This window comes from Narcine bancroftii, chromosome 7, assembly GCF_036971445.1.
Source record: "Narcine bancroftii isolate sNarBan1 chromosome 7, sNarBan1.hap1, whole genome shotgun sequence".
NCBI classification, from domain to species: Eukaryota; Metazoa; Chordata; class Chondrichthyes; order Torpediniformes; family Narcinidae; genus Narcine; species Narcine bancroftii.
In genome coordinates, this window is record NC_091475.1 from 5,611,576 (window position 1) to 5,629,158 (window position 17,583).

At 40.4% G+C, this 17,583-nt stretch overlaps 1 protein-coding gene across 1 annotated transcript in view; it reads left to right on the plus strand.

The window, feature by feature from the left end:
- Positions 1 to 17,583, plus strand: part of zbtb11 (zinc finger and BTB domain containing 11) — a 43,263-nt gene that overhangs the window by 20,557 nt on the left and 5,123 nt on the right. The window contains exons 7-10 of the mRNA XM_069888643.1: positions 3,511 to 3,655; positions 8,136 to 8,253; positions 10,280 to 10,438; positions 16,580 to 16,755. Of these exons, the coding sequence (XP_069744744.1) occupies positions 3,511 to 3,655; positions 8,136 to 8,253; positions 10,280 to 10,438; positions 16,580 to 16,755 (598 nt within the window). The remainder of the gene's footprint in view (positions 1 to 3,510; positions 3,656 to 8,135; positions 8,254 to 10,279; positions 10,439 to 16,579; positions 16,756 to 17,583) is intronic.

A 17,583-nucleotide genomic window follows, 5' to 3' on the forward strand; every position in this document is an offset into this window, starting at 1 on the left:
TAGTTGACAGAGTCCAAGACATCACAGGTAAAACCATCCTCACCATTGAGAACATTACAGGGAATGTTGCTGTCGGAGAGCAGCAGCAATCAAGGATCTGCACCACCTAGGACATGCTCTGTTCTTGCTGCTACCATCTGGAAAGAGGCATCAGTACCACAAGACTCTCACCAGGAGGTTCAGGAACAGCTGCTACCCCTCCACCATCAGACTCTTCAACAACAAGCTCAATCAGGGATTCATTTAAGGACTCTTACTTTTGCAGTTTATTTTTTTTTCTCTCTCTCTGTCTGTATTGCATAATCAGTTTATTTGCATTTCCTTATTCATTTACATGTATATGTTGAGTATAATCTTTATGCACTACCAAGAAATGGTAATTCTGCCTGGTGTTAGGTCTGCTTTGTTCATGAATGAGTGAGTCAAACACCAGACTGAGTCGAAATCAAGGTTCTTTGTTCTTTATTGCCGGATTGTAACACTTGCAACTAACAGTGTTAGTTGGAGAAGGCGCATTCTGCCGTTATCAGCAAGTGGTGTTTTTTATATACCTTAGGATACGTACTTAGTAAATTATCATACCATGACATTGTCCAATGAATAAACTGTTGCTATCCTTCTCTGCTAGTTTCCTGCACATCAATTTGTCATCCCCACTCTTATCTTGAGAGTACAAGGTCACAACTGCATCTTGTTACGGCCCAGCACTGGGTGACTCCTTCTACATTCCCAGCTCATGATGTTTTTACCTAACACTGGCCCGCAGGGAAAAAACTAGGTGAAGTCATGTATGACTCTGACAACAAATCTGAATCAGAAACTTTGACCCCAATATTTGCATTGCTGTGTCTGTACAAATAGAAGAATAAAATATTTGCCAATAGTTTTGCTATTTGTGCTGCTAGGTTCACTGTAGTCTACATTTCCTCAGCATAAAGTTTTTAAAAAGCCCCAAACTTCCTGCTAAGAAGCTGCAATGTTGATTGCAAATCCCCGTTGAAATGTGACATGAGAACTGGAAAGGCTAGAACTGTAGAAAGCAAAACTGTTAATGTCAACAACCCTTCATCAAAACGGGAAACAAAAGAAAATATTTAGGGTGTGGGAGGAATGAATTGGGCCTTGGTAATATCCTGAGGGAATTATGCCAGGGTGCCAAGGGCCTGACTTTAGCAAAAATAATCTCATAATCTTTTGTCCTATTCATCCACCCTCTCGCATCAATTTCCATTTTTCTCAGTTTCAGCCTTAAACATAGGTGAAACTATGTTTTTCTTTCCCCAGATCATACATGATCAACTAAATACTAACTGTTTCCACTCGATCCTGTTTGTATTTCAGATATTCACCATTGCTTGGGTAAGCCAGGAGTTGCTTGGGTAAGCACAAAAGTGCTGGAGGAGCTCCCAGCATCCATGGAAAGCAATAGGCTGTCAACGCCCTTCATCAGGAATGCTAGAAAGATTAAAGGGTTGGGGGGGAGGAGCACAGGCTTGCAAGCCATAGATAAATGCAGGTGGGAAGGGGAAGGAGCTGTGAGGTGATAATGGAGGGACAGAGGGTTGAGAGAGATGCTTTCTGATTGGAGATGGGAAGAGGGTAATGGGCAGACAAAAGAGAAGGAAAGGTCAGAGAAATGATGGAACGTGGTGGTGGTGGAGGGATAGGAAAAAAGGAATGGGGAAGGGATTATTGGAAATTGTAGAAATTGATATTGATAGAAATGATGGAACGTGGGGGTGGTGGAGGGATAGGAAAAAAGGAATGGGGGAAGGGATTACTGGAAATTGTAGAAATTGATATTGATGCTATCTGTTTGGAGACTCCCCCTCTCCTGTACTGCCTGCCCTATCTTAATCAGGCTTTAAACAAGAAAATCTGCAGATGCTAGGGTTGCATGCAATACACAAAAGTGCTGGAGAAACTCAGCAGGTCACGCAACATTAATAGGAAGTAAAAGGCAATCAATGTTTCGGGCCTGAACCTTTGGACAGGAATTTAGATCAACAGATAGTTGCCTATATTAAAAGGTGGATGGAGGAGAAGAGGAAGGAGGAAGAGCACAGGCTAACAGATAAGAGGTAATCGGTGGCTATGGGAGGAAGGGAAGAAAAGAAAGAATGAGAAGTAATGGAGAGAGAGGAAGCTCTGATAGGAGAAGGGAGGGGTGGGGTACTGGTGGAAAGGAAGAGACAAGGATAAGTAAAGAGAGAGACCAGGGAGGGGGTTAACAGAAGTTGCAGGTCGACATTGATGCTAGTTGGAGACTCAAGACAGAATACAAGGTGTTGTTTCTCCAATTTGCAGGTGGCCTCTAGGATGCAAGGCCATGAACAGACATGTTAGTATAAATGCAGATACGAATCTATAAGGTTATTCTAAATGTTTGGTTTCTACAAAGAAGTAAACTGATGAATATAAACAATTGTTCCCCCTCAAATCATTGTTTTTTTGCAATTCCTCGTACTATAAGCCTGTTTTTAGCCTGTTTTATTGCATAATGATGCTGGCACATTGCGTTAGTTTAACTGACCTAAGATGCTTTGTTGCTCATTTTTGTTTGTACTCTGCTTACGATGCCTCTCGTGTCAGCATCCAACAATAATCGGGCAACATTGATGGATTCTAGTTGTCCGCTTTTCCATGGTCACAATACCCTGGTGAAACCTTTCACCGTGTTCGTCACTGACTGCACCAGGATCAGCAGGGAAGATGTCCGAGAGCGAATGCAGAAAATGAACTTTCAGTGATAGGTTGCACTTCAAGGTCTTGACTTTAAAATATGACTGACAGGAACTCACAAAAGTAGGTTATACCTAAAAAATGGTATGTGATAAGGAAGTTTAAGGATTTTATGATCAGTATCCCAAAATTCATATAATACAACCTAAAGTGTTTAGAAAGCAAAATCTTTGTTGTCCAATGCCAATGTTCTGTACAAGGCAGAATATTGTTTGACAGTGAGCATGCAATGAACAGTCTTAAAGTATATTTTGGGTTAATAACACGAGTACACAAAAAAACTGGAAAATATTATATTTATGTAGAAGCTTCCACAATTTCCCAAATGGTTCACAGCTACGGACATATTTTTGAAAATTAGCCACTGCTTTAACCTTGTAGTGATGTATACAACACTAAAGAATGGCTGGTTTAATGCATGTAAGTAATCTTCAGACGAGTATGGAACAAAACTAATATATAATGGCTAGTAAGACATTGATACTGGTTGAGTCTGATCACCTCAGAACATCAGGGGTTCTTCAGAATAGTGTCCTTGGCGAACCATCCCCATGATATCATTATCACTTTTTGACCCAAAAAAACAGTAATTAAAGCCTAAAACAGTTTAAAAGAAAAGTGAGTTTTGTTCAAATTAAGGGCCTACTGATGTTTTTGAACAAATCAACTTAGTTTTAAAAGTCATCAAGGGTCTTAGTTGGATTTCTGGTCTCTGCTGCACAACTGGTAGCATTGTTTTAATATTTCATCTTTATCCATATTTTTTAGATTTGTGGAAAGACTTTTGGCTATAAACATAGCCTAAGGCTACACATGGTTCACCATGAAGGTAAAAGGGAATTTAGCTGCGAAATATGTGAAAAATCATTTGCGACAAAGCGCAGTCTTCAGGACCACAATAGTGTTCACACGGGTAAGGAAACAGTGCCAGAATCAGTGAATGCTAATTGACAAGAATATACAAATTCCCAGTGTATTTCTCATTATAGAAAGGTTTCAATGCTGTTCACCTTAGAAGCTGTTCTGTGCTACCATCATGGAAATATGTTTTTCACATTTTCTTTATTATTCACTCTATGAAGTTTATGTTAATTTACTTTGAGATAAAAGTGAAGGGATATTAAAATTTACTTTTTTGGCTCAAACTCACCTAGTCCAACACCGACAACACTCCCCTTCCTGGATTTCTCAGTCTCCATCTTTGGAGGCCAGCTTTCCACTGACATATATTACAAACCCACTAACTCCCACAACCTCCTTGACTACACTTCCTCACACCCTGTCCCCTGCAAGGATTCTATCCCCTTCTCTCAATTTCTCATTCTCTGCTGCATCTGTCCCAAGATGAGGTCTTCTAGTCCAGATCTTATGAAATGTCTGTCTTCTACAAACATGGCTTCCCCTCCATCACTCAGCCTTCACCCACATCTCCTCCATTTCCTGCCCATCTGCCCTGGCCCCCTCTGCCCACAGATGTAACGAAGATAGAATCCTCCTCATCTTCACCTACCATCCCACCAGCCTCTGTGTCCAACACATTATTTAAATTTAGACAAACAGTACCATAATAAGCCATTTCGCTCCATGAGTCTGTGCCACCCAATTAACACCCCATTCATTAACCTACACCTCCAGTATGTTTTGAACAGTGGGAGAAACCGAAGCCCCCAGACATGGGGAGAACATATAAACCTAAACAGACAACCCCAACCCCGGTGGCACCTTTCCCCATGGCCGCAGGAGGTGCCTCACTTACGACCAAGCCTATTCCATCATGTCATTTGGGGGCCATTACCGGTCTTTCAAATGTAGCAACACTTCACTTGTGTATCCACAGGACTGAGATGCTCCTTTCGTGGCCTTCCCTACATCGCAAAGACTAGGGGAAAAGTGGGAGATTGCTTTGCTGAGCACTTCCACTCCCTCCGCCACAATAGAGACCCCCCAGTAGCAACCATTTCAGTTCTCTGTCACACTTCCACACTCATGTCTGTCCATGGCCTTATCTACTGTCCCACCAAGACCACCTGCAAATTGGAGGAACAGCTCTTGATTTTCTGTCTTGGCACTCCAGCCAGATGGCATTAACCTTGATTTTTCCAGTTTCTACCATCCTGCTCTTCTCTTACCCCTCCCCCTTTCCAGTTCTCCTTCCCTTCCCCCTCCCTTCACTTACCCATCCCTTGTCCCTTTGATCTCTGATCTCCCCTCCCTCCCTTCCCCATCTATCTCCTCCTGCCTTGTGATCACCCCTTCCCCCCTACTCTTGTGTTCATATGCCTGCTGACATTTTCCCATACCTCAATGAAGGGCTCAAACCCGAAACTTCAGTTATGTATCTTTACCTTTGCTATGTAAAGGACACCATTTAACCTGCTGAATTTCTCCAGCACTGTTTTTACTTCAACCACGTTGCCTGCAGATTTTTGGGTTTTACTACTTCACTTTTTGACTATCTTGTTTTAAAAAAAAAAATTGTTGACATCCTTTCAATCAGGTTTCTGCCCTATCCACAATGCTGATCAAAGTTACAAATAACAGCCAATGTGATTGTGACAACGGTAATCTGCATATTTTTTTTTAAAAACTGTTGATATCCAGCTCATCCAAATCTCCTGTCCCTTCTATTGTATCTAAATATTTGGCATGCTTGTGCAATGTCCATATTAGATACATAGATTTTCTCCTGTTTCATAATGGAATGACCAACGTCATGAATTTTGCTCTTCATCCTAAAATTTGTTCCTCAGTCATCAAATACAATTACCTCTAAGCTAGTGATCCAAAATGAAAGCAGACCATCTGGTCATTATACTGCAGGAAGGAGAGGCAGAGACAATTCACAAGGATGTTGCTGGGGATGGAGAGTTCCAGCTAAGAGGGGAGAATTAAAAGATGCTAAGTTAGGTTGTGGCCGGGTGGGGGGGGGTGGGTGGAGAAGATGATCTGATTGAGGTGTGTGGTGGTTGTGTACAAAAAAGAGATTGTGATTTAAATTGAGGGGGGGGTGGTGTAATTGGTGTATACATATTTGATGGAGGAGCTTGACTGAGGTGGTACGGTTGGCATTGCTTTTACTGCGCCAATGATTGAGACTGGGGTTCAATTCCCGCGCTAAGGATTTTCTTATATTCTCTCCATCTCTGTGTGGGTTTTTCCCATAGGCTATGGTTTCCTCGCCATTCAAAATGTGGGTTAATTGGGTGGCATCAACTCATGGGCCAAAATGGCCTGTTACCATGCTGTATGTCTACATTAAAAATGTGAGGTGGGGCACCTGATTGAGGTGTACAGGTGAGGGATGGGGGCCTGGTTTGGATATACAGGTGAAGGGGGGCTGGTTGAGGTATACAGGTGAGGGAGAGGGGGCCTTGTTGAGGAGTACAGATAAGGGGTGCGGGGGTGGCCTGGTTGTGGTGTATGGGTGAGGGGAGCCTGGTTGTGGTGTATGGGTGAGGGGAGCCTGGTTGTGGTGTATGGGTGAGAGGTTGGGGTGGGGGGGGGGGGGTTGGCCTGGTTGTGGTGTATGGGTGAGGGGAGCCTGGTTGAGGTGTATGGGTGAGGGGAGCCTGGTTGTGTATGGGTGAGGGGAGCCTGTTTGAGATACATGGGTGAGAGGTTGGGGTGGGGGGGTTTGGCCTGGTTGAGGTGTATGGGGAGGGGTGGGAGAGTCTGGTTGAGATGTATGGGGAGGAGCCTGGTTGAGAGGTACATTTGAAGGATGGGGGAGACTAGTTGACAGGGTAGTCAAGTAGTTTGCAACCAGTTGGCTGCAGAGGCTTTCCAAGTGGCTCTTTAAAAATGTTAAATAAAATACTTTAAAGATGTGTTTCTTACAGAGCTGCCTTTTACTTGAAAATATTGGTCAGACATTATCATTAGTGGGCCTATGGCATGTTAGGACAGAAGCCAGGGACAGAACCATAGCCTGGGACTTGGATAGAAAAAGGCTCAGAACCACTCATAGAAAATTAACATTTATATCTCCATGTCAGAGATGTCAAAGGGAGAGAATGCAGGTTTAGTTTACGGAAGGGAAAGGTTTAGACAGGAACTGAGGAAGACCTTTTCATCTGAGGAAGGTTGGAAACCAGAAAACATTGCCTGTGAAGGTGGGTACTCCCACATTCTTTATCTAGATGAGCAGTTGAATCAACAAAGTATCGAAAGATATTGACCAAATGCTAGATTGAAGAAGATTGGAAATTGGTAGATAAAGGACCTTTTTCTATGCTTGTGCAGCTCAATGATCTTTCATATCATAAGTTGAACTTCAGACCTCCTCTCCCAACTCCTTGCCTCTGAACAAGCCTCAAACGCATCTTCCAATAGCGTCCTATGGTTTTGTTACTGCTACATTTAATTAGTCCAAAGTTATAAACCTGTAGTCATTTAAGGTGCTTGTTAATGTTCTAACCCATATCAACTCCAATTCAAAATTATTCCAAGCTTGTTAGTTTGCATTAGTTCCAGATCAAGCAATATCTGGATTTTAAAATTCTTTATCTGCAGATATTTACATTTCTTTGTTTCTCATTGTTTCCTGTTTCTGCCATTTTTCAGCTCTAAAATGCCTAGTCACATGCCTAGTATCTCTCAAGCAATATTTGTCTGGTAATCTTGTCAAGAAGTGTGAGATATTTTGCAGCATTAAAGATGCTTTCTGAATTGAAAATATAATGTCCTAAACCCATTTTCTCAACATTGACTTTTTCTCCTTCCCTGGCAGTTACCTTAGCTTATTTGGAGTATCAGAGTAAATTTTAACCTTATTTCCTCTCCATTGCTAAGGTTAACTATGTCTATTCATCAAACATTATTCTCTTGCCCCAACCCAAGTACTTAGAAGAGCTGCCGCCTTGCAGTTCGAGAGACCTGGGTGATGTCCATGTGGAGTTTGAAAGTTCTCTCTGAGACTGCATGGATTTCTGGGTGTTCTGGTTTCTTCCCAAATCCTAAACATTTGCTGGTTGGTGGATGAATTGACCACGGTAAATTGCCCGATCATAATGTGTAGAATCTGAGGGAAAAAAAAGATTAATTCAGGATTAAATGGGTAGTTGATGTTCAGCATTTAATTGGTGGACCCAAAGGCCTGTTTCTGAGTTCTATATTTTTATCATTCTGTGACTCTCCTTCCAAAGTTGAGAATAGAAAAGCTTTTCTACTCTATTTTATGTTTAACTGAATAAAAGGGAGAATATTCTGAGCCATAAGTGCTTAACCTTGCCTTTCCTCTCCATCTTCTTTCTTTGCTTTTCAAAAACTGGAATAAAATCTACTACAGATAATTTGGATTTGATATTAATTTTCATCTCCAATTCTAAAGTACTTTATTTCTGGATTGCATTTCCAATAATTTTTTATTAAATTTTGCTTCGTTAATATTTCAGGAGAATGCAAGTACCTCTGTCCGACGTGTGGAAAATGTTTCAAACGTGCTTCTGGTCTCAGTAAACATTTAAAGAGGCATTTGCCAAAGCCTGCAATTAGAAGCTTTCAATGCTCCCAGTAAGTTGGTGGAATGATTAATCTGCAAATATTCCTTTTATAGTGATTTACAGGGGATTGGACACTATGTATCAGAGAATGGTGAATACACAGAGGTAACCAGACTGAGGGCTGGAAGTGTCACTCAAACTCCTTAATATTCTTGCCATGGATAATTACTGTGTGATACTTGTAACTTTTTAAAACATTTAATATATGGTGAAGAGCTATCCATTTTTTATTTTATGACATTTGGAATTTTGTCATGATGGGTAATTGTGAAACTTTACAAGATTATTAGTGATTCTGAGAAATCACTGCAGAATTTATGACAAATTCTTTCTCTTCAAAGGGACTGATTACATGCTTCCCTTTATAAGATCTGCCTATTTTCATAAAATTGATATTGAATAATAAAATGAATTATTAAAAAAACTAAGTCATCTACTCTGCCTACTATCTAATGTGTACATCATTAAAAATTTATTTTCTAAACACATTAAAGACCAGAGGACTGCTAAGGAGAGAGTAGGTTCTCTCAAGAACATAGGAGTGAATTTATACCTGAATGAAGGCAATGTTGCCTTGAGTTCTTTGCTTTGATATTCACTAAGGAGAAGGATATGGATAATAAAAGAATAAGGAATGGGGCATATTAGCATCAATCTGGATCTACCGGTAGATTGAATGTGAGGAGGTGAAAGTTTAAGGTAGATTTGTGAAGCAAGATTTTATTTTACTCAATGGCAAGTGCCTTTGTGATAATGGAAATAGATATAACAGCAACATTTAAAAGCCATTTAGATAGGCACAAAAATGGATGAAGAATGGAGGGATATATATCTATCACGAGCAGGCAGATGCAACTAGTTTAAATTGATACCATAGTTGGCATAGTCACTGTGGGCTGAAGGGCCTGTTTCTGCGCTGCAGTATTCTATGTACATCTATGGCAGGACTTTCCAAACTTTTTAGCTTGCGGAATCCTTCTGGGGAGCACTTGGAAATTGGGGAATCCCGTAGTTGCGAGCTGGAAGCCAACCGGAAGTAGAATGGTGTCAACTTCCAGTTCAAGTGTAGTTGAGCATAATTGAAATTAAATTATCTTTCTTACACAATAAGCAATCTGAAGTGGTGCTTACAAAATACCATTTCTTTAGAATTTGATTATTTTGTTTCATCTGAATATTAACCAAATTGCAAAAACAAATATCACTGACCTCCTAGACCCCAAATGCCCAACTGTCATAGACCTTCCAGAAGTGGGTTTTCAACCCATCCACAGGCCGGATCTCCTAGAGCCTCTGATACAGGTATCCACCTTGGCCCTGGCTCCCCGCAAGTGGAACTCCTGATGCCTTTGACATGGATTTGCATCCCGGGCCCTGCTGCCCATAGGCCAGAGCTTCCAACACCTCCATCGCTAACCTCTGTCTCCGCCGACCAGGTGCTGGAACCACTGTCGCATCTGCCGGTGAACCTGACTGCAAATGCATCATCGCCCCTGACACTTTTATCGATGCAGGTCCTGGACCCGACAAACACCATTCCAATGCCCATACTGACTCCATCACCAGTTCCCACACCAACCTCAACGAAGGGAGGGGGGGAGAGGTGGGGAGCGATAGAGTGAGCGAGAAGGGGGAGGAGGCAGTTTAAATTTTAAAAATGGGGTCAGCCTCGTGCCAAAAGAAATCTGAGACTCATTGGTTGAAAATGGCATCTTGAGGCCTGACATCAGGTTTTAGTTATTACTACCCATTTCTTCCATGGAACCCGTTTTTGGAAACACTGGTCTATAGACACTGAGCACAATGTGGAAAACTGTATGGAAATTAGTGCAATTGTGATTTTGCATTAATTTAGTTTAGGATTGAGATACATGGAGTACAAGTATTAGGTTCATTAATCATGCTGTAAATTCATTATTTTAATATTTAACATTGTAGTTCAAATTTATCTGTCTCATCAAATCTAATTGATTAGAGATTATTAGTATCAAATCACTATGAGCATGTTTTTGGAGAAAATACCTTGATTTTTGTAGATGTGAACGAAGTTTTTATGAGGCCCGTGACCTGCAGCAACATATGTACAAGCACCTCGGGGTGAAACCATTTCAGTGCCAGATCTGTGGAAAATGCTACAGTTGGAAGAAGGATTGGTATTCTCATGTAAAAGCACATTCCGTTACAGAACCATACAAGTGAGTACAGTTGTATTTAAGTTTTTAAAAATTTAGACATATAGCATCATTTCGGCCCACAAGTCCGTGCCACCCAATTAACCTACACACGCCACACCCCCCTCATGTTTCAACTAGAGCCCCTGGTGACATGGGGTGAACGTTCAAACTCCTTGCAGACAGCGTGAGATTTGAACCCCAAACCCAATCGCTGGCGCTGTAAAGGCATTGCGCTAACTACTATGCCAACCATGCCACCCCATATCAAGCGTGATTGTATGTTAAAATGAATACTTTGGAAAAAAATGTTTATTTGAATTGTTGACTGTTGTATGGGAGTTTTGTGAAGAGAGTGGTGATGAATACTGGGATTCAGATGCTAATCTTTTCAGTACCAAGATTGCTATAGCAGTCAAGGAGATTACTGGTTATGTATTTACCATGATTGTGTTTTTGTTGAGATGCAATTAAACAGCATATTAATTAGAGTAAAATTCAGAGAACAAGAATCTCAACATTCAATAATTCTTGTCATTTCAGATACTGAGGTCTTTAAAATTCCCAGTGAGTTAGGATTAATTCAGTTTCTTACTCAAATCCTTCTCTGCTCTTGATTAAACATAAAATACAAATACTGTTTTCTAGTATGTATTAGTTAAATACTTATCTTAATCTGGGTCCTGGCAAGATTCCTTTCAAGATTGAGATTTGTTTTCTAGGGGATTGCATTGCTCCTACAAGAAGCATTTTAAAATTAATTTTGGGTTGGCCGTCCCAGTAGCACAACTATTTAACATATTGGTAAACATTGATCACAATTTAATATTAGCAACAAGTTTGGAAGAGATTTCAATGTTTTCTATTTGAAATGTAGAAATGGAGATAATTTGAAGCAATAGACAACTGCATTCACACATTTGATTAAAATAGCTTGAATGTTTAATGGCTTGGCATTGTTGGGAATTAAAAGAGACTTACTTTACTATTTCTCTGCCCGAAGAAGAAGTAGAGGCTGCTTTGAAATATATTTAAAACACAAGTTTTTATGAAGTAGAAGAATAAGGGTTATGGGGGGGGGAGGGCGAAGGGGTGGGGGGGAAAGGCAGGTAAGTGGAGCTGAGTTCTGGCTTTGTATTAAATAGCAGAACAGATGTGATGGGCCAGATTGTCTACTTCTGCTACTATTTCTTATGTTCATCAAACAAACATTTAATTCTCAGAGTATTTATAAATCTACAAGGCAATGCTGAAACTTCTCCATTGCAATTTTCCTGGATTTGGCAGACGGACTAAATCATATCAAGTTAATCTCAAATTAGACTGACTAAATCATATTTTTATTGATTGTTTGTTTATTTATCACACAAAACTACCCTGGCCTTTATGAAAGAGTTAAATTTAATAAATCTGGAGAAGGCAACATCCAAGAGAGAGAAAATATTCCTTTTACTCGAGGCAACATGATTCCTACACTAGAATAGATTTATTTTTGACATCGGCCCAATTTGAGGATAGGACAGTGGAGACCTAGTATATAGCTCATTTACTGTCTGTCCATTCACTCTCGACTCTATCTATTATAATGATAAACAGGCCACAGCGTATAGATGGCACCTTAATTCGTTGCTGTTGGGAAAACTGGAATTTTGTAGCTTCATTAGAGCTCAGATAGATTTGTTCTGTGAGACAAAATGACTCTCTACTTCCAATAATTTCTTATTATGGGATACACTTGAAGGCTTATTTAAGGGGCCAGATAATTGGATATACAAATGGTTTCAAAAAGGGCCAATCCCAAAAAAAGACAGACCCATTGAATCCTGCCTCCTATAGGCCCATTTCATTATTAAATATAGATTATAAAATTATAACAAAAGCATTGGGCAATAGGTTGGCTCAATGCTTACTGAAGTTAGCAAATCCAGATCAAGCTGAATTTGTACAAAAGAGACAACCAGCAGAAAATATATGTAGATTACTCAATATAGTGCATCTGGCACAATCGGGTGGATCCAGGTGTGGCCGCAGCTCTGGATGCGGAGAAGGTCTTTGACAGACTGGAGTGGAATTTCTTATTCAAAGTACAGGAAAGATTTAGATTGGGACAATCATTTATTAATTGGGTGCGGATGGTCTATCATAAATCCCAAGCTAAAATTATACAAATGGTCAAATGTTTCCAGTGTTCCCTCTGGGTAGGTCCAGTAGACAGGGCTTCACTCTGTCCCCAGCATTGTTTATACTAGCTATTGAATTATTGGGAGAAGCCATTTGTTGGGATCCAGATATAAAGGGGTTCAAATGGGGCCAGTAGGAGCATAAAATAAATTTATTTGCTGATGTATTAATATATTTTACTGATCGAAGTGGGGGGGGTGGGGGGGGGAGTTGTCATTGGCCAGACTGAAGACTATACTGGAGGATTATGGCCGAGCTCTCTGGGTACAAGATAAATTTAATCCCCTTATCTGGGTAATAAGATCCTGGACACCCGATGCTGGAAGGGGATCAGATGTATCGAGGATTGTTATGAGCAAGGGCAGTTGATGTCATTCAAAGTGAGGAATAAATATGATTTGCCTAATAAAACTTCTGCTATCTCCAGCAAAGATGTTAAGGGATAATTTAGGACCGTCTATGGCCCTATCCATGTGTAGTGACATGGAGATTCTAATTCGAAAGGGGAATGCGTGCAAGTTCTACGATGTATTTGCTATTCCAAAGTGGGGGGCCTGAAGCTGGGCTTACACAGGTCGAGGGAAAGGTGGGAGTCAGACTTGGGCACAACAATCCAAGAGGGGTGCTGGTCAGATCTGTGTCTGGACGGCATGACAACAGTTATTAATGCCAGGTACAGGTCAGTGCAGTACAATTTCCCGCATCAACTATACATCACACCACAAAAATTACATAAATCTAGATCAGAAATTTTGGAAATGTGCTTTAGATGTGATGTAGAGATTGGAACCTTTATCCACTCTACCTGGCTGTGTACAAAGGTGAGATCCTTCTGGGAGGACCTGGGGAAAATTTTGAAAAAAAAATCACAAAAGGTGGATTTTTCACAGGACCTGGAATTGTACCTTCTGGCAAATGTTATGAACATGAGTTTTAAACTGTCTAGATACCAAATTCAATTTGTGAAGGTCACCTTGTCAGCAGCCAGGAAGTGTATAGCAGTCTCGTGGAAGTTCGACTCCCAATTAAATATTACACGATGGAATACGGAGATAGAGTTGTGTTCCCCTGGAGAAAATCACGTACAATTTAAGGAGAAAATATGACCCATTCGTTAGGGTGTGGCCACCCTATCTGCAGCACATTGGTATGCAGATGTGATTATACTCCTTTTAGATCAAGTGAACTCAACACCGTGCCAGTATTGGAATGCTTGGGATCAGTGAAGTGGATTGTGATGTGGGCGATGTGCTCCTGTATTTCCTTGAATTTATGTTTCGTTGGGTTCTTAAGGTCCCTTAAAAGTTTTTGACTTTTAATAATATTTTGTTCTTTGTATTTGTTTAATTTATTTTATTAGGGTATGGGAGGAAAGGATCAAGTAGACTGTATGATATACACTACTGTTAGGAAAATCAATTGTTTATTTGTTATTGAAAATCAAAAATGAAATATTTTTTTAAAAATTATTTGTTACAAACTGCCTCATGACAAATGCTCAAGATTGGAAGAAGCAACAGGAGCTAGTGAATGCAGTTCAGAACATGATGAAAACTTCCCTCCCCTCCATGAGCTTCAGCTACCTAGACCCTCCCAAAATGTTGACTGGCCATTTCACTCCATGGACACTGCCTGCCCTGCTGAGTTCCAGCAGTTCATTAGTTGCAAAATCATTCTTAAATATTCTGTAACTTGTCCAGAAACCGATGATTCTATCTCCTAGTAATCAGTTTAGTTGAAAACTAAAACAGCATGAATGACTTCTTTTGCACATGTGGAGGTTCATATTTTTGTTGTCTATAGATTCAATGGTTTAATTTCATGTTCTTACTAGAGCGAGGAGTTTAATTTAATGTTTGCTCAGTCATAAATTGTACGTTAGTTGCTCAGGGTTGAATGAAATGGCAAACTAATCTTTGAGTTACTTCTGTGGCCACACACAAAATGCTGGAGTAATTCAGCAGGTCCAGGCAGCATCCATGCAAGGCAATAGTTGGGACAAAACCCTTTGGAAAAGCAAGAAATGGGCAGATTCTTGGTTCAGAGTCGGGGAGCACAGATTAGCAGGTGATCAATCAATACAAATTAAATGCTCATAACAACTGACCAATTACTACCTTAAAAAAGCTGATTATTGAGTAAACATTTATCAACAAAGCAAAATGATCTCACTCTATCATATTGTTCGATTATAGAAGCTAGATGGATGAATGGGGCAGAATTTAAGTGTGTCCAAGAAAGTTTTATGAAGCAACATGTGAGTGGCCCAACTTAAGAAGGGGCTAAACTCCACCTTCCACTAGCTAAAGTTAGTTTCCTATGATAGGAGTGTCTGAAACTAGTGAGGGAAGGTTTAAAGCAAGATAGGAGATTTAAAGGAGATCTGAGGGTTCATACAGAGTGGTTGGTATCTGGAAAAAGCTGCCATAGGTGGTGAAGACAGGATCAGTAACAAAATGTAAGGGATTTCTGGATAGATACTTGAATTGCAAAAGAATCTGGAATTAATGTAAGCAATTAAGATGATTAGAATAGCTAGATAGACCTGGTTGTAGCATTGATGCTGGTAGGCCAAAGGCTTGATGATGCACAGTGGAGTCTAATTTGAGATTGATAAATTGTAAAAATCTACACAAGACAGCTCATCCATTTATCGTCTCGTTAGCATTGCAGTCTCTGCATCAAAAATAAAATAGCAGTGGACAAAGTCACAGCGACCTCTTCAGCTGTGTACAATGGTGAAGCCCCTAGCCTTCACATTTTGTCTGTGATTGGCAGACAAGAGAAAATAAGAAATACCGTTAACAGATTGCAAGACAACCTTGCAAGTCGACAACCTTGCAAGTCAACAACAACGATGTCTCCCTTCTGAACAGACTGACCATCATCTACGCACGGGTTAATGAGAAGAACAGACTGATACTAAAGAAAATTCTGTCTCCCTCAAAAGAACTGGCCTCTTACATAGCTGCTGCTAAGGTGAGGAGAATTCTATCTAGAGTAAAGCCACACAAGATGGTGGGACCATAGTGAAGGACTGTGCAGACTAACTGATGGATATTCTCATAGAGATCTTCAACACATCATTGTGGGTTTCAAGGCAGCCATCGCCATCCCAGTGCCAAAGAGGGCATCAGTAACAGGCTTCAACGGCACTGACCTCCACCATTATGAAATGCTTTGAGCATCTGGGAATGGAATGTATCAAAGTGCACCTCCTAGAGACACTGGAGCCATTTCAATTTGTCTCCAGATGGAACTGTTGATGCTATAGCATCATACTCATGATGCTATAGCTTTGCCCCTCTACTTCTTCCTGAACCACCTGGTGAAAGACACCTTATATGCCAGGTTGCTGTTCATTTACTTCAGCTCTGTATTTAATACAATTCCCCCAGAAGCTGGTGGAGAGACTGTCCTTGCTGGCACTCGTCCCTCTCTTGAACTGGATTCTGGACTTCATAATGGAAAGGCCAGTCTTTTTGGGATGGCAGCAGGAGGTTGAGCACTGTCAAGATGACCACTGGCACACCTGTGTGCTCAGCCCACTCCTGTTTATACTACTGATGCAAAACTCCAACCTAGGCTCCAGCTCCAATAGCTTCTTCCCAACGGCAGTGAGATTGGTGAATGGCTGATGAACTACTAATTAATCATTTATTTCAAAGTGTATATGTATGTTTGTATTGTTCTGCCCCATTGACTGGAGAACGCTGTTTCGTCACGATGTACATGTACAATCGTATGACAAATAAACGAGCATCTTGAGGCTTTGACTCAAACATTAAAGGATTTTTTTCAATGAGAAATGATTGCAATCCTATCATGCTTGTAAACTTGTCAATATTTTAATACTTCTGATTTGGATTATTCAGCATTTGCTGCAATTCCTCCAGTTTGTTGACATCCAAAATTCACTTTGTCTCATTGGAAAATAGTCACCTGAGACTTGTTGACCCCAATGTTGATGTTTTCTACTTTCAGGTGTAATGTTTGTGGAAAAGAATTCTTTGAAAAAGCTCTTTTTAGGCGACATGTCAAGAAAGCCACTCATGGCAAGAAAGGCAGAGCTAAGCAGATGCTCGATCGTACATGTGAGCACTGTGGGAAGAAGTTTTCACAACTCCGAGAGTATCGGAGGCACATGAACAATCACCAAGGTAAATGGTATAATTCAGCAAAAATGAAATTGATTTTGGATTTTAAGTTTGCCTTTCTATTTTCACATATGAAACAATCTGATAAAATGAAATGCTGCAATAAATTATGAAACAAAGTTTAAAATAAATCCATTGTCTATGTTCCATTTCTCACATCTTCAGTAAAGCCTTGATTCTCTACATCCCCACTGTTCAAAAACACCAATGGTGTGCCATTAGGCTTGCCAGTGGTAGTTTCCTATTGTCCCTTCGATCACACATGGGCCATTTCCTGGGCTTCATTTAAACTCCCTGAGGATCCTGTTCGCCGTGCCCTGAACTCCCTGGGGGTCGTTTCCCGTGCCCCGAACTCCTTGGGGGTCCTGTTCCCCATACTGTCTACTTCAGCTGAGGTTAATCTTTTGTATTTGGTTTACAGTGACATTTCTTTTCTAAGTATTTTAGGATCCGATTGATACAACTTTAAAATGATAGTGGAACACTTCCCTTCCTTCCAAGAGCCATGAATCTTGTTGGTCTAATTCATGAATTCATTGATTCAGTGAATCAAGACATTTTTTTGCTTTCCTTTTAGTCCTTTTTGTTAACTTTAGAGTCTGGCTTCTGGTTACCGTAATTTTTGTGCTAACAAAGTTACTTTTACCCTCACTTGATTTAATAATTTTAATGCTAAGTTTTTGGTGGCAAATAATTTCCACAAATAATTTCAACATTATAATGGAATTATGTTGGTGCCCTTGCCTCTATTGAGAAATGTACTGAATTTAGAAAGCTATTTTGGGCTTCACTTCTCCATGTTTTTTGTCAGTGAAATTTTGTTCTTGATTT